Below are 24,554 nucleotides of genomic sequence, written 5' to 3' on the forward strand. Positions count from 1 at the left end.
TGGGTAAGGAAAACAGAAGTTTAGTCTCTCCTAGTCACAAACTCATTCTCTCTACCAACAACATTGGATTTTAGACAGCACACATCACCATCACGGCTCTAATGAGAAGCTAATTATAGGGCTTGATCATTAGGTGGCATGCCCCTCCTCCCACCCCCTCCCCCAGGTGTAGCCACGATCAGCTCACGTGGCTCCATGATTGGTCGCAAGCAAGCTTTCTAGATTCTTTAGTTTCAGAAAACCCCAAACCTTTAGGAATGGCTCAAATATCAAAATGTATGACTGTCCGCTATGTGTATATGTGTGTGTGTGTGTGTGTGTGTGTGTGTGTGTATACAAGTGAACAATCTCACTTCATTAAAAAAAAGAAAACAACAAAACATAAACCCCAAACTCCCAAATTTGGTTCAATTCTCTTTTGTTCTGAGGCGAGCCATAACAGCTGCACTAAATTCATAAAACATGTGCAACTCTGGGTAAAATATTTTTTTCTTCTAAAAGCACAACCACTTTACAAGATTAAAAGTCTAGTAACATTTCTAAATATTATTCATATCATACAAGTAGTGGTTGTTAATTTAAAACTTCATTAGTAAAATTACAGTACAAGCATGATTAACCTCCAGAATTGCAAATCCCAGACTCCAGTGGTAAGCTACATTACATCTTCAGTAGTACACTGTCTTCCACTGTCACTCCCACACCAGAGGAGACGGGGGCATCTCAGATGGCTGAGCAACAGTGGAACTGGAAGAAAACAGAAGACAGATTAGTCAAACACCGCAGCAAAAGGGCAACTCCCTACGCCTGGTTACCACTCCTTTTAGAAAACCCTTGAAGACCATTTCTCAATTTTTATTTCTGTTTCTTTAACATCTCAAAAGTTGAATTTGTTATAAACCATCCATTTAGGACTCTTATCTATAGTGAGGCAATAAGGTACAGCAGTTAACAAAGGGGATTGAAAATACCATATTATTTACTAGTTGTGGGGCACCTATGGGAAAGGATCATGCTGTCTACCTCAGGATGATGTGATCATTACGATAATGTACGTGAAGTGTTTTCCATGGAACCTACTTCATAATGTAAATCATAGCTGTTATAAGTAATATCATTCATAATCAGAAAAATGACCTTAAAGGATGAAGAATTACCCATTTGAGAGCAGCCTCTTAACATAGTTGACAGTAAGTAGGGACCTATTTGAGGGCCTCAGCAGCATTCTTTCAGCAAGTGTAATGGTGTAGTATGATCTGGTATTAATTATTCCCCATGTCTAGATCTGCTAATTAGAAGGGGATTGTAACCACTTTCCTTCCCAAGGGCCCAGGAGAATAAAGACTTGCACCTGGAAGGTGCTAGGATACCTAATTACTGGGTCACTGACTCTTAGGGGAAAATATTAAAGTAATTTGAAAGCACAGAGAAGTCAAAATGCAAGTTAATGCCATCTTTCTACAGAAAAAAACAAACAAACAAACAAAAAAAAAACATGGAGGAAATGAGAGACAACCGATTTTACTAGTTTCATAGGCAATTCTTGATTTTGATCCAACATCAAACAACTTTAATACAGGAAAGGAAAAGAGCAGGAGAGGGAGAAAGGGCAGGTGGCCGGAGACTGTGGCCTCTCAAATCCAAATCTGCCCCGTGTCCTGCTTCATGAAATTGGAGTCAGATTCGTTTGTGGTTCTCTTCTGCTGCCTGCTTAATGTTCCCCTTCATCAACACAGGGTGCTTTGAAAAGGCACTGCAAGCCTGGAGCATCAGGAAGCAGCTCCCCTTCCTGCCTTTTCTTTCTGGATACACAAGGTCCATCCAAACTCTCTGGTAAGTTTCTCTGCAACCCAGGAACCCTCTCTGATGGCCCAGTTCTGCCCACACCATGGTTCATTTCCTCATCACTTTTTTTTTTTTTTTTTTTAAATTAAAAAAAATTTTTTTTTACGCCGGGCGGCAGAGGCAGGCAGATCTCTGTGAGTTCAAGGCCAGTCTGGTCTACATAGTGAGTTCCAGGCCAGCTGGGGCTACAGGGAGACCCTGTCTCAAAAAGACCAAAAAAATTTTTTTAAATTTATATTTTATGTGTATGCGTGTACTGCCTGCATGTAGGTAAGTGCACCCGTGTCGTGCAATGCCTGGGGAGGTCAGAAGAGGCTGTCAGATCCCCTGGGACTGGAGTTACGAACAGTTATTAGCTGCCATGTAGGTGCTAGGATTTGAACCTAAGTCTTCTTCAAGAACAGTCAGTGTTCTTAACTGCTGAGCCATCTCTCCAGCCCCAGTTCCTCATCACTCTTATGCTGTGCATTTCTGCAGCATGCAAGCCCCATCCAAAAAGGTTCCCTCTCAGTTCAAATTCCTCCTTGTTTCCTATTGGTTCACATGGAGTATCTGCCCTTCCGCATTTGCTACTTCACAGGACCCACTTCCATGCCCTTTACAGTTAGTCATCTAGTCAGCAATTCTTACTGAATTTTCCCCATTCATATTGCTAGAGTAAGGTTTCTGTCTCCTCCCTGGACCCTGAGTTAGTAGAAATGATCAGAAGGAAAGAACAGGAGCTAGAGAAATGGCTCAGCAGTTAAAAGCACTCGCTGCTCTCGCAGAAGACTGGGGTTTTGTTCCCAGCATCCACACGGTGGCCAACAATCATCCATAACTCCAGATCCGGGGGATTTGACACCCTCTTCTGATGTCCATGGGCATTATTGTATGACACAGGTACACTTACATACATGCAAGCAATACACTCATACACATAAAATAAAAAACAATAAATATCAAAAAAGAGAAGAACAAAGAGAATGAAGCTTGCTAAAATCAAAGTAGATCATAGTTCTCTTGGCTTCTCCTCTAACAGGTCAGCTTAGCCAGGTGGTGGTGCAGGCTTGGAATCTAAGTACTTAAGAGGCTGAGGCAGGAGGATCTGGAGACCAAGGCTAGCTTCGGCTATCTAGTCAAATCCTATCTCAATGTTTTGTGGCTCTAAACAGGACAGCTTAGCCAGGTTTTATGGCACAGGCCTGTAACCCTAGTGCTTAGGAAGTTAAAGCAGGAAGATGAAGAATTTGAGACCAGGGGCTGGAGACAGCTCAGCAGTTAAGAGCACCCCTACTCTTGTGGAGGACCTAGGTTCATCTGGTCCCCAGTACCCAACTCCAGATGGTATCCTCTTCTGTCCTCCATGAGCACTGAACACATATGGTGCACACACATACATGCATCAGATCCTTTGGAGCTGGAGTTATAGGCAGCTGTTAGCCACCATGGTGGTGCTAGAAACCGAACCTGGATCATTTGAAAGAGCAGCCAGTGCTCTTAACTGCTGAGCCATCTCTCCAGGCCCTTGTTTTTGTTTTTGAGACAGGGGCTGGAGAGAGGGCTCAGCAGTTAAGAGCACTGGCTGCTCTTGCAGATAATCCAGGTTTGGTTTCCAAGAACCTATATGGCAGCTAACAACTGTCTGCAACTTCATTTCCAGAGGATCTGATGCCCTCCTTCTGGCCTCCCCGGGCATCACATGACCCAGGTACATTTAAATACATACAGGTAAAACACTCACACATATAAAATAAAAATAAAACCAGAAGTGTGGTGGCACATACCTTTAATCCCAGCACCCGGGAGGCAGAGGCAGGTGGAGCTCTGTGAGTTTGAGGCCAGCCTGGTTTACATAGTGAGTTCCAGTTAAAGCTGGAGCTTCAGGGAGACCCTGTCACAAAAAAGACCAAAACAACAAAGAAAACAAAACAAAAAAACACAACCCCCCACCCCCATGTCCATATATATGATAAACAGAGAGGAAGCCAGGTGGTGGTGCAGGCTTGGAATCTAAGTACTTAAGAGGCTGAGGCAGGAGGATCTGGAGACCAAAGCTAGCTTGGGCTACCTTGTGAAAACCTATCTCAAAAAACCAAAAACAAGCCTACTAAGGACACAAACAAACAATCCTGCCCCTAACTTTCTTGGCTGTATTATTAAAAGGGTAGAATGACAGGAGTATCAAGATGATCAACTCCAAATGCTACCACATTAAGACCCTGTGATCAGGCACCACAGCAGTCACCTGGGAAAGACCTGCTAGAGCAACCACTGTGAACTGACACCAGTGTCAAAATGGAGGCTTCCCTTTTAATCTACTTTTGACTGAAGCCAACATTTATAGCATCAACTTTCTATTTGACTTTTTAAAACAAATAAACAAAAAACAGGGTCTCCTGTAGCCTAGGTGGTCTTTAACTCATTATGTAGCTAAGGCTGGCTTTGAACTCCCTATCTTTTTGTGTTCCCTTAAGTGCTGGGATTACAGGTATGTTAACATCATGCCCAGCTTTTGTTGAAGCTTTTTTTGAATTAATTTATTTTTATGTGTATGAGTGTTTTGCCTGCATGTCTGTAAGTGTACCACATGTATGCCAGGCCTGTAAAGGCCAGAAGAGGGTTTCAGATCCCTGCAAGTGGAGTTATGGATGGTTGTTAGCCACTATGTAGGTGCTGGGAAAACCTCTGCAAGAGTAGCCAGTACTCTTAATTGCTGAACCATCTCTCTAGCCCCATTTGTTGAATTTTTAATATCTATGTTATTTCAGAAAACTGGAATAAGGCTAGTGAGTTGGTTTAGTGGGTAAGGACACTTGCTACCAAGCCTGATGATCTAGGTTTTGATCCCTGAAACCCAGATGGTGCAAGGAGAGAACCAACTGTCACACAATGTCCTCTGACCTCTGCATGTGGGCTGTGGCATAGAAGTACACACACACACACAATTTTAATTTTAAAAAGAACTTCTGAGATATATTGAATAACAAAATCACAATGGCCTTCTTTTAATTCTAACAAAAATGGTAGAATTGCATACAGATATAGTTACCTAATAAAGCTCTTAAAAGCAGCAGACTGAGGGTTGATGCAGAGAGGCACTCTGTTTCCTTTCTGCTGTTCCAAAATGAACTGGTGAATAATCTCTGTGAGGAAAACAAACACCATACAATTCATTGCCAACTCATAGGCTGGAAACAGTGGATTCTCAGCTAACTCTGGCCAGCATCTGAACAGAGCTGCCTATTGGCTTAGATAAACACACACACACACACATCATCCATCAATCTGAATCTAGCTCTTTTTCCTGAAGCTAAAATGATAGCTGGTTGTAAAAAAAATCCTCACTGGTGGCATTATACAGATGGGGAAGCTTCATCAGTGTAAAGAGTACAATGGTCTAGAAATTTGGCAGACTCTACATGGATGGCATTCTGAACCCAGGATCACCTCAAAGCCTCTATCCCAGGAGTAAATGATCTGAAATTCCCCTTACCACTCAAGGAATGACTTCCTAGTAGAATTTTATCTTTTTTTTTTTTTTTTTTTTTTTTTTTTGAGACAGGGTTTCCCTGTAGCCAGGGGTGTCCTGGAACTCACTGTGTAAACCAAGTTGACCATGCCTGGCAGATTTTTATCTTTTAAAAATATTTTTAATTGTTTTTATTTTATGTGTATGAGTGTACTGTCTGCATGTATGGGAGTGCACCCGTGCCGTGCAATGCTGTGGAGGTCAGAAAAGAGCTTTGGATTCCCTTGAAACTGGAGCTAAGGATGGTTCATAGCTGCTATGTGGGTGTTGGGAATCAAATCAAGGTCCTCTGCAAGAGCAGTCAGTGCTCTTAATTGCTGAGCCATCTCTCCAGTCCTGATTTTTATCTTTTTAAAAACTTTGTTTCTTGCTTGGCATGGGGGCGCACGCCTTTAATCCCAGCACTTGGGAGGCAGAGGCAGGTGGATCTTTGTGAGTTCAAGGCCAGCCTGGTCTACATAGCGAGTTCCAGGTCAGCTGGGGGTACAGAGAGACCCTACTTCAAAAAGAGGAAAAAAAAGAACAGGCAAGAAACATACCGAGGAGCTTTGGTCAGTGCCTGACTCTGGATTGCCAGCCACGTAATGAAAGATATCACTAGTCATCGTACCTGACCAAATGCCAAAAGACACTCACCTTTAACCTGTCGCACAGAACTGAGGTTCTTCTCAAAAGTGTCATCAAATTTGGGATTGGTGACAGGCTCAAAGTCACTGGTATAGACTCTTCCCGTAGAGGTGGAAAAGCAACACTTACACATACACGTGTGGTATCTTAGTCGCCCTTCATCTAGGTAGGGGTGGGCTAAGGCATCCTTAGCGGATATTCTTTTTGACTGCAATCAAATTTAGAGACCAGCATATCAACACTACAGATAAGCATGACTGCCCATATAGAATCTTGAACAAGTAAGTCAGTTATTCCGTTACACAGCTTGTACTTTATAGAACATTCTGGGTAAAGAGAGACAACTGAATTTAGGGGTGGGTGATAGGAGAGGGAGTACAGACTTAGAAAGACAAACTACTGTTATTATCTATACCTCCATAAGGCACCTTGAAATGCCCTTCTGCTAAAATTCTGAAAAGTTTCTACCTTGAAATAGATGTCTCCAGTATCAAAAGTGACAAATATCATCACATTTAAATATGTAATGCTTTGGAGGGGATAAATTTACATTTTAGACAACAGGCTACATTATTTATTTATTTTGTATGTATGAGTGTTTTGTCTACATGTATGTAAGTGCACCATGTGACTGCAATGCCTGTGGAAGCCAGAAGAGGGCATAAGATTCTCTGAAACTGGAGTTACTGATGGTTGTGAAGCACCATGTGGGTTCTGGGAACCAAGCTGGGTCTTCTGCAAGAGCAGTAAATGCTCTTAACCACTGAGCCATCTCTTCAGCCTCCAGGCTACACTTTCTAAACCAGTGTCAGCCTTTAAAGGAGATGGTACCATGCTGGCTCTTAACCACTGAGCCATCAGCCCCCTTGTATTCTTTTTTCTTTTTTAATTTATTTTTATTTTATGTGTATGCGTGTATTGTCTGCATGTAGGTAAGTGTATCTGTGTCATGCAATGCCTGCGGAGGTCAGAAGAGGCTGTCAGATCCCCTGGGACTGGAGTTCCAGACAGCTGTTAGCTGCCATATGGGTACTGGGATTCGAACCCGGGTCTTTTGCAAGAACAGTCAGTGTTCTTAACTGCTGAGCCATCGTTCCAGCCCCTGAAAGCAACTTTTTATTTTTTAATTGTATTCCCACTTGAAATATAAGTACTACAATAAGTGCATAATAGATAAAAATATTCTCATTTCTAAAGCTATGCCTCACCTTAGTCTCATGAAACTCGGTTTTCCTTTTCCTTACATTACCTTGGCAAGTACCCCATGTAGGTGCTGGGAATCACTGACTGCAAGAGCAGTCAGTGCCCTTAACCGCTGAGCCATCTCTCCAGCCCCTAAAGATTTATTTTTATTTATGTGTATGTGTATTTGTAAATGTATGCCACCTGTGTGAGGGTGCCTGTGGAAGCCAGAGGAGGGTGTTGGATCCCCTAGATCTGTAGTTACAGGCAGTTATGAGCTTCCCCACATGTGTTGGGAACCAAATTTGGGTCCTTTGGAAGATCAGCAAGCACTCTTAACCACTGAACTATCTCTCTAGTCCCTTCTTTATAATTTTATTATGTAAACTTTCTTTTCTAAATGTTTCCTTTGGATCTTCTTTGACAATAATTACTGGCACAGATATGAATGATAAATAATTCTTTGGATGGATAAATGAACAAACAGCAGAACTTAAGAGGCAATTTGTAGTAGGCCCAGAAGGGTCAAGTCCAGAAAAGGTGTTTAGAAAAGCTATAATCTTGATCCAAAGAACAAATATTTCCATATGCAATACAATAGGTGATTTTTCAAATAAGTGAAGAAACTTTTTTTCTTTTGATTTAACTTGGTGACTGGGCATGCTGGCATATACCTAGAGTATCAGCACTTGGGAGGCAGAGGCAGGTGGATCTCTGTGAGTTCCAGGACAGCCCCCTATTTATATTTTTTAAGTATCTACACTCTTGCCTCAATGTGTCTTGCTGTGTTTTCATTGAATTTTGTAATTTTGCACCTGCTTCTGCAACTGTTCCATTGTATTTGTTCTATTTTCTTTATAAACAGGTTGTATACTTTCCCTCTCATTCCTAGTGGGTCCTTCAACTCTAAGATCCACCACAAAAGTAATTTCAGTTTTCATCACCATCACAACTCAACTCCTGTTCCACCACTTTATCAACACAATGTAAGCCAAAGGCTGGATATCAGGAAACAATTGGCTTTTGCATGTGCCCAATATGTTCACATTTATTTTCTCTCAGGGGTGAAGAATACTTTTTGTTATGCCTTATTAAATTAGTTGGTCAGATACATATTTCCATGCTGTCATGATTAGTTTTGATTTTCAACTTTCCTGGGAGGGAATCTCAGTGAGGGTTTGTCTAGATCAGGTTGGCCCGTGATCATTGCTCCTGGGGATTATCTTTATTATGTCAATGGACGTGAGAAGATGCTCCTACTGTGGGTGGAACCATTCCCTGATTAAGAGCCAGGATTATATAAAATGGGAGAGAATGAGCCTGGCACAAGCACGCATGCATTAATTCATCGCCGTCTTGACAGTGGATGTCCTGTGACCAGTGGCTTCAAGCTCCTGTCACCTTGACATGCCTACTGTAATGGAATGTAGCCTGGAATTGTGAACCAAATAAGCCTTTTGCCCCTTAAGTTGCCTTCTCAGGGTCTATCATCAGAGCAATGGGAAATGAAACTGAGACACAAGTGAGTTCTAGGCTAGTGAGAGCTACCTAGTGAGACCATGTGTCAAAAACAAACAAGCAAACAAACAAACAAACGAATAAACAAACAAAACATCAACAACAACAAAAACCCAAATAAAGAATAACAAAAATCACAAAGATTTAACTTGATGTCAAACCCTTTTATAAATACCAAGTTACTTAAGAATAGTAGTATCTTCTCTCTTTGCCTAAGCTTTACTTAAGCCTAAACATCAATACGTGAACTTCTGTGTGAGGAGTTAGCACGGGGAACCCAAAATGGGGACTGAAGCCTGTCATCTGAACAGTCATTATTTGCAGTGCCAGTCTATTCAAAACCAGGATGCTTCTCTCAGAACACTTTTAAAATTATATAAAAATAAACACTACTTACTGGATCAAAGACCAACATCCTGCAAAGTAGATGAACAGCTTCATGTGTAGCCTGGCTAGACAGGGTGTAAAGTACAGGAAGAGATGGCTGTGAAAGAAATAAAAATTCAAATATTTAGATAAGTCTTTATATATTATATATAGAGATATGGGAGACAGTCAATTTGTAGCAAAGTTAGTAGCCATCTTGAAAAGTCAGTGGGCACAAATATGTCTAAACTCAAAGAGGGTGAGGAATTGTCGCCCCTCCAACCGCCCATTGATCATACTTCAAAACCAACAACTATCCCTGACTTGCAGCTCTGCATTTTATGTTGCACAATGACTGATCATAGGTTAGAGTGCAAAGAGATTACAACAAATGAAAACGGATCCTACAGTATCGTCAAAGCTTTGGCAAGAAGGAGGGAAGACCAAACAGCTTAAGGAGGAGAACAGAGATTAAAAACTCGGAACACATGCAGTTACACATGTCAAATATGGAAGTAAGCATGTGAAGTGTATCTTACTGAAACATTACCATAAAGGTGCTAAGATACTAGCTCCACATTCGGAAAGTTACAGACTATTTCAAGAAAGAATTCTTTGATCTGATCTGTTTAACACTGACTTCTAGTAACTGCCTCAGAAGTAGCCGGATCTGACCCTTCTGCACTGAGGCAAGGAAATGGCTTCAATGGCCTGGGAAACCATAGAGAGCACATGGCTTCTATGTTACTGCCAGAGTGTCAGGAGACAGAACAAGTAAATGGCACAATTACTCTGTCACTCTTTCTATTTTTTGCTTGGTGACAAGTGCTTTTACCCACTGAGCCATCTTGCTGGCCTGATACTTTCTTTTAATGGCAATTCCAACTTTGGCAGTGGGTTCTCCCTTAAGCTTTAAATTTTCTAAATTCATGACCATTATTACCACCTTTTTTTTTTTTTTTTTGGTCTTTTTGAGAGAGGATCTCCCTGTAGCCCCAGCTGATCTGGAACTTGCTATGTAGACCAGGCTGGCTTCAATCTCACAGAGTGCTGGGATTAAAGGCATGTGCCACCATGCCTGGCTTTATTTTATTTTTTAAAAGAAACCAACTTCTTAGTGGAATAAATGCTTTTCGTAATGCTGTCTAGAACTGCCTCCTACTCATAACCTTTCTGCAGCCAGACAAACCTCACAAGCCAAAGACTGAGAAAAACCAGTTTCAGCAACAAAGCCAAGCCCAGTTCCATCAAAGGAACCTATCTTAAGGAATACCGGCATTCATAATGCTTCAGTAAGTGAAGTAGTTCAGAGAGCTGCACACCATATTTTACCTGAATCTGATCTTTTCTTATTTAGCTGCAAGTACTTCTTATATTCACTGTTTTTTAGGGATTATTTGCAAAATCTTTCACTTTCAGGAAATAATCTGAGGTTAGAGCAGCTTTTCAGTTTTCTGGGCTTCCTATTTTATACAGTGCCCAGACTGCTTTGTTACCATTAGATAAGCACTCTAGGTCTGTGAAGAAATCTCAGTGGCATTGTCCCAACATGTGGACCTGGTGGTGTCATGAGGCTCTGGCCTGATTTTTGTAGACACCGTTCATCTTTTACATTTTGTTACTGCATCAATATAGTCTACTAATGGGAGAAGAACCTTGGGCAGGGGCAGGAAGGGAAAGAGTCATTCTGGTTTCTATTTGGAAACAACTCCTACTTGCAAACTCTTATGTATGTAATTCCTGTGGAGACCCTGCACTTTCCTGGGTTGTCAGCAGGTTAAAAACTCAAAGTATCATCTGAGCAGTAGAAAGCCAGAAAAGAGCAACAAGAGCCATACAAGCAGGCTTCATGCTGCCCTGACTCCTCACAGCACCAGAAATGGGGTGCAGAACCCTGGAGGCCCCCTCATGCCCTGCCTCAGCCTCGGAATCCTGCTGTGACAACTACTACTATCAAGCACTTGACACATCTGCCTCCTGCCAACAAGAGCCACAGAAGACAACCCCACAGGAACAAGGAGACACCCTAGACTTAGCAGAAAGAGGTGATTCATCCGAAGACATCCTGAGGATCAACGAATACTAAAGTTAAGATTCGATGGCATTCAAGTTCTGCCTTTGTCACTAATTATATACATCAACATGTCTCAGCTAGGCACAGTGGCTTATAGCTGTAATCCTAGCAGCTGGAGGATGACGTAGGAGGATGGCTGAAAATTAAAGGCCAGACTGGGCTACATAGTGAATTGCAGGTCAGCATGGGTGACTAGGCTACAGAGTTAAGGCCCTGTCTCACAAAACCAGTAAGTCTACAGAAACTCTGAAATTATCCATATTGATCAATAAGGAGGTAGGTAATGGGGAAGAAGTTTTAAATATAACTTATTTGTGCAGGTTGACAGCCAAATTCCAGATAGTTCTTACTGACCAAAATGTCCCACTCTATGCAGTTTTTCCTTTTTCACTCTCAAAGTAAATTTACTGTTCATTTATTTTTGTGGTAGAGGTATGTTACAGTTTAGGGATGTTTGGAATACTGGAATAAGCACTATAAGAAGGTATAGGCCGGTTCAGATTCTAACTTCACCTTTAGGTAAGTTACTGAAGTTTTGAGATCTCTTGTCTTTTCTTTTTTTAAACTAAGGATAAAGCTGGGTGTGGTGGCTTATGCCTTTAATCCCAGCACTCAGGAGGTAGAGACAAGCAGATCTCTGGGTTTGAGGCCAGTCTGGTCTACATAGTGAGTTCTAGGCCAGCTGGGGCTACAGGGAGACCCTGTCTCAAAAAAAAAAAAAAAGAAGAAAAAGAAAAAGTCAGATTAGATATTTATTTATTAAAGCTACCTGAAAATTTTAAATATATGCCCCACTCCCACTTCACCTGTCTTTATAGAACTATCCCCAACAAACATGCTAAACGACTGTCATTTCAGCCTAGAATAATCACATTTGAATGCCAATGCTTCTTCAGAAAAATGGCCACTAGTTTAGTTTCTAAGAAACTCGGGGTCTTAGGCATGCAAAGCAAATGTTGTACCACTGACCCATATCCATATCCAGGTTTTCTTTCCTTCCATCTGTCCGTCCCTCCCTCCCTTCCTCACACACAATGTTTTTTTTGTTTAAATTAGAATTATTGTGAATAAGAGGACATTCAAATGCTTAAAAATATGCCCTAAATAACTGAATTGCAATTTTTTTGGTCAATTCTCCCAACATTAACATATGTCCATTCTCCCTCTTTATTATTATTATTATTTTTTGGTCTTTTTGAGACAGGGTCTTCCTGTAGCCCCAGCTGTCCTGGAACTCACTATGTAGACCAGGTTGGCCTTGAACTCAAAGAGGTCCGCCTGCCTCTGCCTCCCAAGTGCTGGATTAAAAGCATGTGACACCACACCCGGCCTCTTTATTTATTTTTAAATTTATTTATTATTCTTATTTTATGTGTATGCGTGTATTGCCTGCATGTAGGTAAGTACACCCATGTCGTCCAATGCCCGGAGGACAGAAGAGGCTATCAGATCCCCTGGAACTGGAGTTATGGACAGTTGTTAGCTGCCATGTGGGTGCTGGGATTTGAACCCGGGTCTTCTGCTGAGAAACTTAATTTTGAAGATCTGGCTTATAACTTTAACTATGTTATTATTTAATCCCTAATCCTCCATCTTCCATGGTCAAAAAGGAATAATAATGGTAATAATAGTGCTGGTAATGGTGATAATTATATTGTTGTTATGAGTTATTAGCATATAAGTATTTATGACAAATCTCAGAACATATTAATAGCAAACCTCTAATTATTGTTAGAAATTATTACTAACAAAAGAATTTTCATTTAACTTGGAAGAGCTACTCAAAAGAAGCTTAAATAAAAACTAATTAAAAGAAGCTTAATTTTCAGGCATGGTGGCGTTCGCCTTTAATCCCAGCACTCAGGAGGAAGCAGGAGGTAGATCTCTGTGAGTTCAAGGCCAGCCTGGTCTACATAGCACATTCAGGGCTAAGGCTACAGGGAGACTCTGTCTCAAAAAGACCAAAAAAAAAAAAAAACAAAAAAACAAAACCAAATAAACAAACAAACAAAAAAACTTGTATTGAGATGGGCATATCTTTAATCCCAGCACTCAAGAGGCAGAGGGCAGGGAGATCTGGTCTACATAGTGACTTCTAGGCCAGGTGGGGAGACCCTATCTCAAAACAAAAACAAAAACAAAAAAACAAAACAAAAAACAGATTGAGGTGACTCTTTGAAAATTCACCCCTAAACTTGCTTCCCTTCTTCTTGTAACTCTCATGCTTAAAGTTTGCACTAAAACATCTTTAGTAAAGCCCAGCTCTGTTTAAAAAAACAAACTTGAATTGAGTAGTATGCCTCAGGGGCTGGGAAGATGGCTGTCAGTACAGTGCTGGACCCGAGTTTAACTTCCAGAACACCAAGCATGTCGGTGTACTCTTTTAATCCCAGTGCTGGGGAGGTGGAGATAGAGGATCCCTGAGGTTCGATGGCCAGCGAACTCATTGGTGAGTTTCAGGCCAATGAGAGACCCGTCTCAAATGAGGCAGACGGCACTTGTGAGGATGATCCCTAAGGGTGTCTTCTGGTCACTACATATATGCACACACATACATGCACAACCCCTCCTATGCACCCCACACATTATTTATTTATTTATTTAATTTGTCTTTCTGAAACAGGGTCTCCCTGTAGCTCCAGCTGTCCTGGAACTCACTATGTAGACCAGGCTGGCTTTGAACTTAAAGAGATCCGTCTGCCTCTGCCTCCCGCGTGCTGGGTTAAAGGTGTGCGCCACCATGCCTGGCACATACATTTTTTTAAAAAAAAAAAAAATCCCATATCTAAATATAGTCAGATAGAACTTGTCCTATGATGACCTCAATTAGTATAAACAGCTACACTGAGTATAAACAGGACTCTTCTAAAAGTTAGTGGCTTGTTTTGTGTGCTCACATTTTTACTTTGTGCATCTAGTGATGTGATATATAGCTCATTCTGCCTTGTTCATTATCTTAAAGAGAAGTATTCACTTAAAGCTTTTCAATAGGTTTTTATTTTTCACTATGTAGACCAGGCTGGCCTCCAATTCACAGAAATCCATCCACCTCCCTCTGACTACCATGCCTCACTTTCAAAAAAAAATTTTGACATGGTCTTGAGATGCAGCCCCGATTGGACTTTATCTTCACCTTTTATTTTTTGAGACAGGTTCTCCCCGTAACTACAGTTGACCTGGAACTCACTATGTAAGCAAGCTGACCTACCTCTGCCTCTGGAGTGATGGGATTAAGGCATATGCCACTATGCCTGGCCTTTTAATTCCTCTTCCTCCTCCTCTGCCTCTTCCTCCTCTTCTTCCTCCTTCTTTTTATTTTTATTTTCTTTTTGAGACATGGTCTCCCTGTAGCCCCGGCTGACCTGGATTCATATGGAGACTAGGCTGGCCTCGAACTCAGAGATCCACCCGCCACTGCTTCTGGAGTGCTGGGATTAAAGGCATGTACCACCACTCCTGGCTTTCTTTCTTTTTTTAAAAAATTATTTATTTTTATTTTATGGGTATGAGTGTTTTGCTTGCATGATAGTGTACCCGTGTAGTACAATGCCTTTGGAGACCAGAGGTGTCAGATTCCCCTGGAACTGGAGTCAATAGTGGCTGTTAGCCATCATGTGGGTGCTGGGAACTAAACCCTGGTCCTTTGCAATACTGGCCAATGCTCTTAACTACTGAGCCATCTCTCCAGAGCTCTGGCCTTTAACTCACAGAGATCCACCTGCCTCTGCCTCTCAAGTGCCGGGATTAAAGGCATTAATTAAAAGCAGATTCTTTTTTTTTTTCTTTTTTGAAGGGCAAGCAAAAAAAGTTTACTGAGAGATAAAGGAACAACTCCTTGCAGCCAAGAGAGGACCCCAAAATGGGTTGTCCATGGGCACTGATTTTATTTATATTATTTTATGTGTATGGTATGTATATGTGTGTTGGGGTGCCTGTGTCACAGAGCACGTGTGGACGGGAGAGGATAACTTTTAGGAATCAGTTCTCTCCTTCTACCATGTAGGTTCTGGGGATCAAAGTCAGGTCACCAGGCTTGCTGGCAAGCACCTTTATCCACTGGCCAGAGAAACTACTTTAATCCCCATTTTACAGAAGAATGAACTGAGGTTCACAGAGGTTAAGTACTTTGCCAAGGTCACAAAGTGACTGGTAGGGCCAGGATTCATATACACACTGTCAGTAACTGTATAGTACAACTCCGGGGACACCATTCCACCTGCTGTGAAATGTGGTGAGTCTGAGACCAACACCACAGCCTACACTCTTCACCACCGTAGTCCAGAGAAACATAACTGACTGAATACCTCAAACAAAGCCCTGAGCCAACTAAACATCATGCATTTTGGGGAACAGCTATGAGAACAAAACAACGTAAGCTATACATTACATCCTGGGGTCCAAATTAATTTTTGAGGTGGAGAAAATACCATGAGAATAGCAGCATACACCTGTGACCCCAGCACTGAGAGGCCAAGGTAGGAGGATCATGTGAGTAAGGCCAGCATCAAGACACAGCAAGACTGTCTCAAAAAACTCAAACAAAACAAAAACCTCAAACAACAAAGAAACAAGGAAAACCACAAAACAAAAGGAACGAACTAAAAACCAGAATCAAAACAAGAACAGAAATGAATTGGAAAAAAGTTATCTACATGCCAAATAAACGTGTGTGATTATCTTCCAACCTTTGTAAAAAGTTATGACGTGAATAGGGATACTTTGAAGCAGCTTCGAACAGGCTAACAAGGAGCATAGTGGGCACGTATCAGGGGGTGGGAGAGTGGGACCGTGGAAATGAAAGGCAACTCTGACTGGTGGCTTACTTAAAGGGATTCTAAAGCCTGTGAACTCTCTGTGCAGCAACAGCTAAAAGAGCACCTGGCACATAGAGATCAAACCAGTTTCCATGCTGGTGGGAAGAGCTGGACCCAGGCAATACTCTAGGTTCATTAATAGTCAATATATGCAGTAGGTACAAATAATTACGCAGATCCACCTGCTTATGGAGACAGTTTCCAGCACCGGTAGAAGCCTTCCTTCTAAACTAAAGGTAAGACTTGTTAAGTAAAACTAGCCTGTTAGTAGCAAGGGTCTCCTAATTTTTGTCCTACCAATTATTTCTAACTTCCACTATGGTGCCTCTCTCAGACCACCAGGCAGCTTAGCTTAGGTGAGCAGACTGTTGAACTCCAAGAGGTATTACCCTAAGGGGTAGTACCGGAGAAAAGGATGATTCATGTGAAAACACAGGAAAGGATATTATTAGACATCTTAGCTTGTCTAACTAAAGGAAAGTGGAACTTTATGGGGCTGGAGAGATGGCTCAACGGTTAAGAGCACTGACTGCTCTTGCACAGGACCCAGGTTCGATTTCCAACACCCACATGGCGGCTACGAACTGTCCTTAACTCCAGTTCCAGGGGAATCCGAAGCCCTCTTCTGACCTCTGAGGCATTGCACCACACGGGTGCACTCACATACATGCAGGCAATACACTCATATACATAAAATAAAAATAATTATTTTTTTTTTAAAAAAAGAAAGTGGCTGGGCGTCGTGGCGCACGCCTTTAATCCCAGCACTTGGGAGGCTGAGGCAAGTGGATCTCTGTGAGTTCAAGGCCAGCCTGGTCTACATAGTGAGTTCCAGGACAGCTGGGGCTACAGGGGAAACCCTGTCTCAAAAAGACAAAAACAAAAACAAAACAAAACAAAAAATAAAAGTGAACTTTTAAGCTTCCATTTCCTCTCTCTGTTTTAGAAAATGTGATATTTACTACTCATTATTTTTTAATTGAAAGTTCTAGGCTTTAAATTATTTATTTATGGCCAGGCACACCTTTAGTCCCAGCACTTGGGAGGGAGAGGCAGGTGGATAGCTGTGAGTTCAAGGCCAGCCTAGTCTACATAGTGAGTTCCAGGACAGCTGGGGCTACAGGGAGACCCTGTCTCAAAAAGACCAAAAAAAAAAATTATTTATTTTTGAGGCTGGGTCTCTGTAAATATCCCAGGGCTGGCTTCCAGTTCATAATCTTCCTGCCTCAGTTTCCTGAATGCTTGGGTCACAGGACTGTGCTACCAAGTGCAGTCGCCAGATTCAAAATTTTTAGGAGAAAACTGACTCAGTTGTCAGGAATGCTCAAAGGAGTACACAGTAACTTTTGGTGCAGTAAGATGTTTTCGAACTGTTTTAGACACAGGTCAGAAACTTCTCAGGAAGCCTTGCTCTCCAGGCTGCTGTTTAGTAACACTGACAGATGATTAATCACTAGTACTGAAACCTTTAGGGAAGGCCAGTGACCAGGGAGTCTGATCTTCACGTTTTATTACAGCTTATCTTCAGCCAGGTCAGAGTTATTTAAACTGATGAGGTCAGTAAAGGAGGAAAATTATTCTATTTCCAAAGATACATTTATTACAAGATACTAACAAATTAGGTTAATGTTCCTGATGCTGGCCAAGAAACAATGCATAATAGACCCCTAACATCTTCTATAATATTGAACTTCCCACTTGGTCAAGAGCTACTGCGTTTCCCTGAGGAAACATTGGCAGCTGATTACTGCTGGGCAAGGAAGAGCTGATCTTCTTAAAACAAGAGACTCTAGATAGGCTGACTAGACCTCAGTGGATGGACTTGCACAGGGGAACATCTGGGGACACTGGGGCTAGAGCTGTGGAAGCGTGCCTTTGGGGATCGGGGTATAAAGACAATTAGAATTTTTTGATATATTCTGTATAAAATACACAAAAATTCAATTAAAAACAAATTAAAAAACATTTTTAGGGACTGGAGAGATGGCTCAGTGGTTAAGGGCACTGACTGCTCTTGCAGAGGACCCAGGTTCGATTCCCAGCACCCACATGGTGGCTACGAACTGTCCTTAACTCCAGTTCCAGGGGATCTGAAGCCCTCTTCTGACCTCTGCAGCACTGTACGACACGGGTGTACTCACATACATGCAGGCAATATACTCATACACATAAAAATTAATTTTTTTATATTATTATTTCTATTTTTTGTGTATGCTTGTATTGCCTACATGTAGATAAGTGCACCCGTGTTGTGCAATGCCCGCAGAGGTGAGAAGAGGGTGTCAGATCCCCTGGAACTGGAGTTACAGACAGTTGTTAGCTGCCATGTGGATGCTGGGATTTGAACCTGGGTCTTCTGCAAGAACAGTCAGTGTTCTTAACCGCTGAGCCATCTCTCCAGCCCCAATAAAAACAAATAAAAAAAAAACTATTTTACAGTTCTGAACAAAATGCAACCAAATGATGTAACCATAAGGAGGCTTTTTAAATACAAGCAAAGCCAGTGGACTGCTGCAAGTGTGAGGCCAGCCTTGTTTACACAGTGAGTTTCAGGCCACCTGGAGCTACTGAGCAAGACTGTCTCAAAATAAATAAGCAAAATTGGGCTGGAGAGATGGCTCAGCGGTTAAGAACACTGACTGTTCTTGCAGAAGACCCAGGTTCAAATCCCAGCATCCACATGGCAGCTAACAACTATCCATAACTCCAGTTCCAGGGGATCTGAGAGCCTCTTCTGCCCTCTGCAGGCATTGCACAACACGGGTGTACTTACTTACATGCAGGCATAACACTCATACACATAAAATAAAAATAATAAATAAAATCTTAAAAAAATAAGTAAGCTGGGCGTGGTGGTGCATGCCTTTAATCCCAGCACTGGGGAGGCAGAGGCAGGCAGAGTTTGAGGCCAGCCTGGTCTCCATAGTGAATCCAGGCAGCTAGGGCTACAGGGAGACCAAAAAAGACCAAAAAAAAAAAAAAAAAGTAAATAAGTAAAAATAAAATGAAATAAAAATAAACAGAAGCATGAGCTGTATGAGGGAACTGCAAGAAAAAGGTGAGGCCTTGACCAATTGTCTGGCTGGCAATCTGAGGGAAGGAATGGCATTTGGTACTATCAATCACGTCATTTAAATGTCCGATTTAAAGAAATCAAAGCAAAGCTCAGGAAAACTAGTCTCAGCTGGACTTGCTTAAGCCTTATTGGCTCTGCTTCAGTTTCCTGTTCCTAGAAGAACATTCCCCTTGTTTCACTCTTCATATCATTAAGCTGTTTTTTCTAAAGAGAATTAGGAAAGTGCTTGCAGAAAACACTGCTAAATCAAGAGACTGTAGATAAAACCATCTTGTCTGTCTCAGCACTGATTTTGGCTGGCTGCAAGCAATACTGATTAGCAAAATCTGGCAATCTCTCTGCATACATTCTGTCTGATTTTGTTAGTGGTAATAAGAGTGTGACAGAAAGCTTTACATTCCTCACTAATATAAGAGATAGAAGGTATTTTGGCTCAGTATTTGGAAAGGTTATTTTGACATACATGTACTAAGGTCAAAGCTCCAGTTTCTCATACATGTTAATAAACCAGGAACCCACAAAGCCAGTGCTACAAAAATATGCATTTTTTTCATGATGGCACTAGGCATTACCATTATTTTATTTGGCTTGGCAAATTTTGAGCATTTCTGATTTATGGTCATATATACATAACAAATATTACCTGTAGGGTGTATGTACATGTGTGTATATCTTTCTCTCTATATATATATCTATATATATATGCATATATACCCTACAAGTAATATTTCTGTTTAAAAACTTCCAATATATTATTCTTTTGGAACAGAAATCCTTCACAACAGATAGTTGCCAGAGGACTGCACCCCCTTCTGTACCTGTTTGTGAGGACCCCTGAGTATGTGTGCCTTAGCGCCTTCACAAGCCGTCCTCATTGCTTCCAGTGATGGTGTGCCCAACAGATCTGTGATCAAATCCAACTGCAAAGGAACATGGAGTACAGGTAGACAGTAAGCACCTGGAAATATCTTTTCATTACACTTAAACTGCAGCCTCAGAAACGAGGACCAAATTTTTTTTAGGGAAAAAGACAGCCATAAGCCTTCAAACAAGCCTTGACAAGAACCCTGTCTTTCACTATCTGGCCTATTAGAAAATTCAGCTTATGGGGCTGGAGAGATGGCTCAGTGGTTATGGGGCTGGAGAGACAGCTCAGTGGCTAAAAGCACTGGCTGCTCTTGCAGAGGACCTGAATTTGGTTCCCAGCACCCACATGGTGGCTAACAACTGTCTTTAACTCTAGTTCCAGGGAATCTAACCCCTTCTTCTGGCCTCCACAGAAATTGCATGCATGGGTGCCCTTACATACATACATGCAGGCAAAACAGTCATACGCATAAAATAAAAACAAACAAATAAATAAAAATTAAAATGGTTGTGAATGCTTGCAATTACATCACTTAGGAGGCTGAGCCAGAGTTTGAGAATTTGAGGCCAGCTGGCATATATTATGAGTTTCAGGACAGCCTGGGCTATGTAGAGAGATCGTGTGCCAAAAAACTACCACTACCACCACCAAACTCTGAACCCCAAACCAAAAGACCCCAAAACCAGCTCAGAAAGATATTTATTAGGAACTGCCGTTATAAAAAAAGATAACATGCTTAGGCAAGCATAGTGTTCTACCACTAGAATAATTTAGGAGTCTGTATCTGTATGTCCTAGTGTTTTAAAACTACAGCATATATGATCTTTGCGGACAGTAGCTAAGGACTGCTCTTCTCAAACAGTTAATGAATAGATTCTGATGCCTCAAATGGATCCAAGCTCATCAAGGAGCTGGTGTATAAATCAGGCACACATAATTTAATAAATACTCAAAACATTCAGACCTGAAATGAAAGCTAAGCATTCAATTTTTGGACCAATATATACCTTCTATATTCTAGTAGCCTCTTACTTTGGTCATATTTAGCTAGCTGGGCACAATGAAAGAGAGCAATAAAATGGCTTTCCTGCAAACAAGTCTTGAGGTAGCAAACAACCTTACCAATTTTCTGGAGTGCTGAAATTGTTCTAACTCTATAACCTAATTAACGATAACATTTCATTCGGATTCTTCCAGGATGGGAAATTCATACCTAGAGAACACTATTTTCTGCACTTATCTAAACCATGGGGTAGCCATCAGCAGCACAGCCATCCAGGATAATGGAGGTCCCTGAGCAGCTAGCTGGCTTTCCTTGAAGTTAAAATCTCTATACACAGCTTTCTGAGAAAAGTATGGAGGTTATACTTTCAGGTCTCTAACAGCCACACTAACGGAAGGAAATGACTGCCTGAAGAAGCACTTAGGAAGTTATCTAAAATGAGCCAGATCTATGGATGAGGAATACGTTTATGAGGTCCACTGGCAATTCAGTACTTAGGGTATTTACTTCTCACAGAAAGTAACTATTTTCATGTATACACTAGACTCTTCCTCTGTTTTATATTCTGATTTCTAACCCTAAACACACTGATGATAAACAGACAGGAGTTCTCCAGTAGCTTTCAGACTGGCAAGCACAATGCTTGTATATTTTTCTAGACTTTCTTATGTAGATCAGGCTGGCCTTGAACAAAGATCCTGCCTCTCCCTCCCAAGTGCCAGGATTAAAGGAGTGCACCACCACACCTACCTCCAAATAGTTTCCTTTTTTTTTTTTCTTTTTGGAGACAAGGTCTCACTATATAATCCTGGCTTGCCTGGAACTTGCTATGTAGACCATACTGGCCTCAAACTCACAAAGATTCAGCTACCTCTACCTCCTGAGTGATGTCCTACCATGCGTGACCCAATAGGATTCTTTTTTTTTGGTTTGTTTGGTTTTTGTTTTTGGTCTTTTAGAGACAGGGTCTCCCTGTAGCCCCAGCTGGCCTGCAACTTGCTATGTAGACCAGGCTGGGCTTGGACTCACAGAGATTTGCCTGTCTCTGACTCCCAAGTGTGGGGATTAAAGGCATGCACCACCATGCCTGGCTCCCAAATGGTTTCTTGAAAGTACGTTTTAATTATCTTCTGGTGTTCTGTGCCATTTAAATATTTTAACCCAATAAAAAAGAGAAGATTTTTTTCTAAATGTTCAGACTTGACGAAATCACAGCTAGGCATGGTGGTGCATGCCTTTGATCCCAGCACTCAGGAGGCAGAAACAGGTGGATCTCTGTGAGTTTGAGGCCAGCCTGGTCTCCATAGTGAATCCAGGTCAGCTGTGGCTACAGGAGACCCTGTCTCAGAAAGACCCCCCTGCCAAAAAAAAGAACCAACACTAAAACTTTATATTCTATGCACGAAGGATAAGTACATAAGTCATCAAATACATTTTCAAGACAGAGCCATTCATTTAGAAGGAGCAGAAGCCTAACAACTGAAGACTATACCTATGCAAATTTTTACAGTGGAGCATGCTGCCATGCATTAGTGCATGCAGGGATGCAGTCAAGCCAATGCTTTCTCTAATAGGCTTCTAAATTACAAAATCAACCTCCGTAATCTTCAATTTTATAACTTTCAGGATTTCAAGTGAACCTGAATTTGTTAGAAGCAAATCAGGTAGTACAATGAATAAGTGACATGCGAGTGATGGTTTTTTCTTTCAGATCTATAACAGAACTGAGAGAAACCAAAACCTTAAAGTGAAGTCATACCTGCTGAATGGGACTCTGTGCCTGAAACAATATTCTTCGTCCTAGTAATTCTGCAAAGATACATCCGACAGACCAGATGTCAATAGCATTGCTGTAATGACGGCTGCCCATCAGGATTTCAGGAGCCCGATAATACTGAGTAACAACTTCCTGAGTCATATGACGGGATTCATCTAATTCTTCTACTCTGGCCAATCCAAAATCACAAATCTAAATAGAAAAGACAATCAAAATGTTATCAAGTAGATATCTCTCCCTCCTGACGCCCTGTCTTGACACTGAAACACTGTGGTTTTAAACTTGCCGTGTACCAGAGGATGACCTTGAACTCCTGATTCCTAAGTGTTGGGATTATAGACATGTGCTACCATGCCAAGCTAGATTAGACACAATTATACATGGAAAAACCTAAGCAACAACAAAAAGTCAAACATACCCATACATACACATGACAAAACCTTGATGGACTCATGAGCTTTAATGGGGCTAGAGAGAGCTCAGGGGTTAAGAATACTTGCTATTCTTGCAGAGCACCAAGGTTTGGTTCCCAGTACCCACATGGTGGATAACAATCATCCTTACCTCTAATTCCAGGGGAGCCAATGCCTTCTTCTGATCTCTATGGGCAATACATGCATGTGATGCCCTTATATACATGCAGGCAAAACACTCATACACATAAAATAAAAATATTTTAAAAAGTCTTAAAATGGGGCTGGAGAGATGGCTCAGCGGTTAAGAACACTGTTCTTGAAGACGACCTGGGTTCGAATCCCAGCACCCACATGGCAGCTAACAACTGCCGTAACTCCAGTCCCAGGGGATCTGACAGCCTCTTCAGTCTTCTCAGGCATTGCACGACATGGGTGTACCTACCTACATGCAGGCAATACACACATAAACATAAAATAAAATAAAATATTAAAAAAAAAGTCTTAAGGGCTGGAGAGATGGCTCAGCAGCTAAGAACACTGGCTGTTCTTGCAGAAGACCCGGATTCGAACCCAGCACCTACGTGGCAGCTAACAACTGTCCGTAACTCCAGTCCTAGGGGATCTGACAGCCTCTTCTGACCTCTGCGGGCATTGCACGACACGGGTACACTTGCTTACAGGCAGGCAATACACACATACACATAAAAATAAATATTAAAAAGAAAAAGTCTTAAATGATATAGGTAAAGTATACTTTTATCAATATAAAAATCTGGTCTTAGCCGGGCGTGGTGGCACACACCTTTAATCCCAGCACTCGGGAGGCAGAGGCAGGCAGATCTCTGTGAGTTCAAGGCCAGCCTGGTCTACATAGTGAGTTCTAGGACAGCTGGGGCTACAGGGAGACCCTGTCTCAGAAAGACAAAAAAAAAAAAAAAAAAAAAAAAAAATCTGGTCTTATTTGGGACAAAAGGGAGAAAAATTATAAATGCCAATGTTTCTATATAAAATTATGCCTCTTTAAAAATATTCTCCAAGACGGGTATGGTGGTGCATGCCTTTAATCCCAGCACTCAGGAGGTAGAGGCAGGTGGATCTTTGTGAGTTCAAGGCCAGCCTGGTCTACATAGCGAGTTCCAGGACAGCTAGGGCTACAGGGAGACCCTGTCTCAAAAAAGACCCCCCCCCCAAAAAAAATTCTCCAGGCTAGGGATGTAGCTCAGTGGTAAAGTACCTGCCCATCATGGGCAATGACCTAGGTTTGATATCCAGCAGCATCAAAAGAAATTTTTCTCATCTTTAATCTGTTTTCAATTAAACCCAAACCCCAAAACTCAAAACAGCTGAACATATATTTCAGGCTTTAACCAAAGTATTTTCAGGATGGGCTTATAAAGGAAGGTATGATTTAAGAGACCTATCTTAAAGAGGTGTATCGTGAGCTAATATTGAAACATCATCTTTATGGAAATCTATA

At 41.5% G+C, this 24,554-nt stretch overlaps 1 protein-coding gene across 1 annotated transcript in view; it reads right to left on the bottom strand.

Moving 5' to 3' along the window:
• Nlk (nemo like kinase) overlaps positions 1-24,554 on the bottom strand; it is a gene marked incomplete in the record, with an annotated part of 174,144 nt that overhangs the window by 1,097 nt on the left and 148,493 nt on the right. Inside the window, 6 exon segments of the mRNA XM_008821590.3 lie at positions 1-747; positions 4,877-4,970; positions 5,993-6,191; positions 9,081-9,167; positions 19,832-19,933; positions 22,644-22,853. Of these exon segments, the coding sequence (XP_008819812.1) occupies positions 693-747; positions 4,877-4,970; positions 5,993-6,191; positions 9,081-9,167; positions 19,832-19,933; positions 22,644-22,853 (747 nt within the window).

The sequence above is a fragment of the Nannospalax galili genome, unplaced genomic scaffold (assembly GCF_000622305.1).
Source record: "Nannospalax galili isolate Female #2095 unplaced genomic scaffold, S.galili_v1.0 scaffold8, whole genome shotgun sequence".
NCBI lineage: Eukaryota > Metazoa > Chordata > Mammalia > Rodentia > Spalacidae > Nannospalax > Nannospalax galili.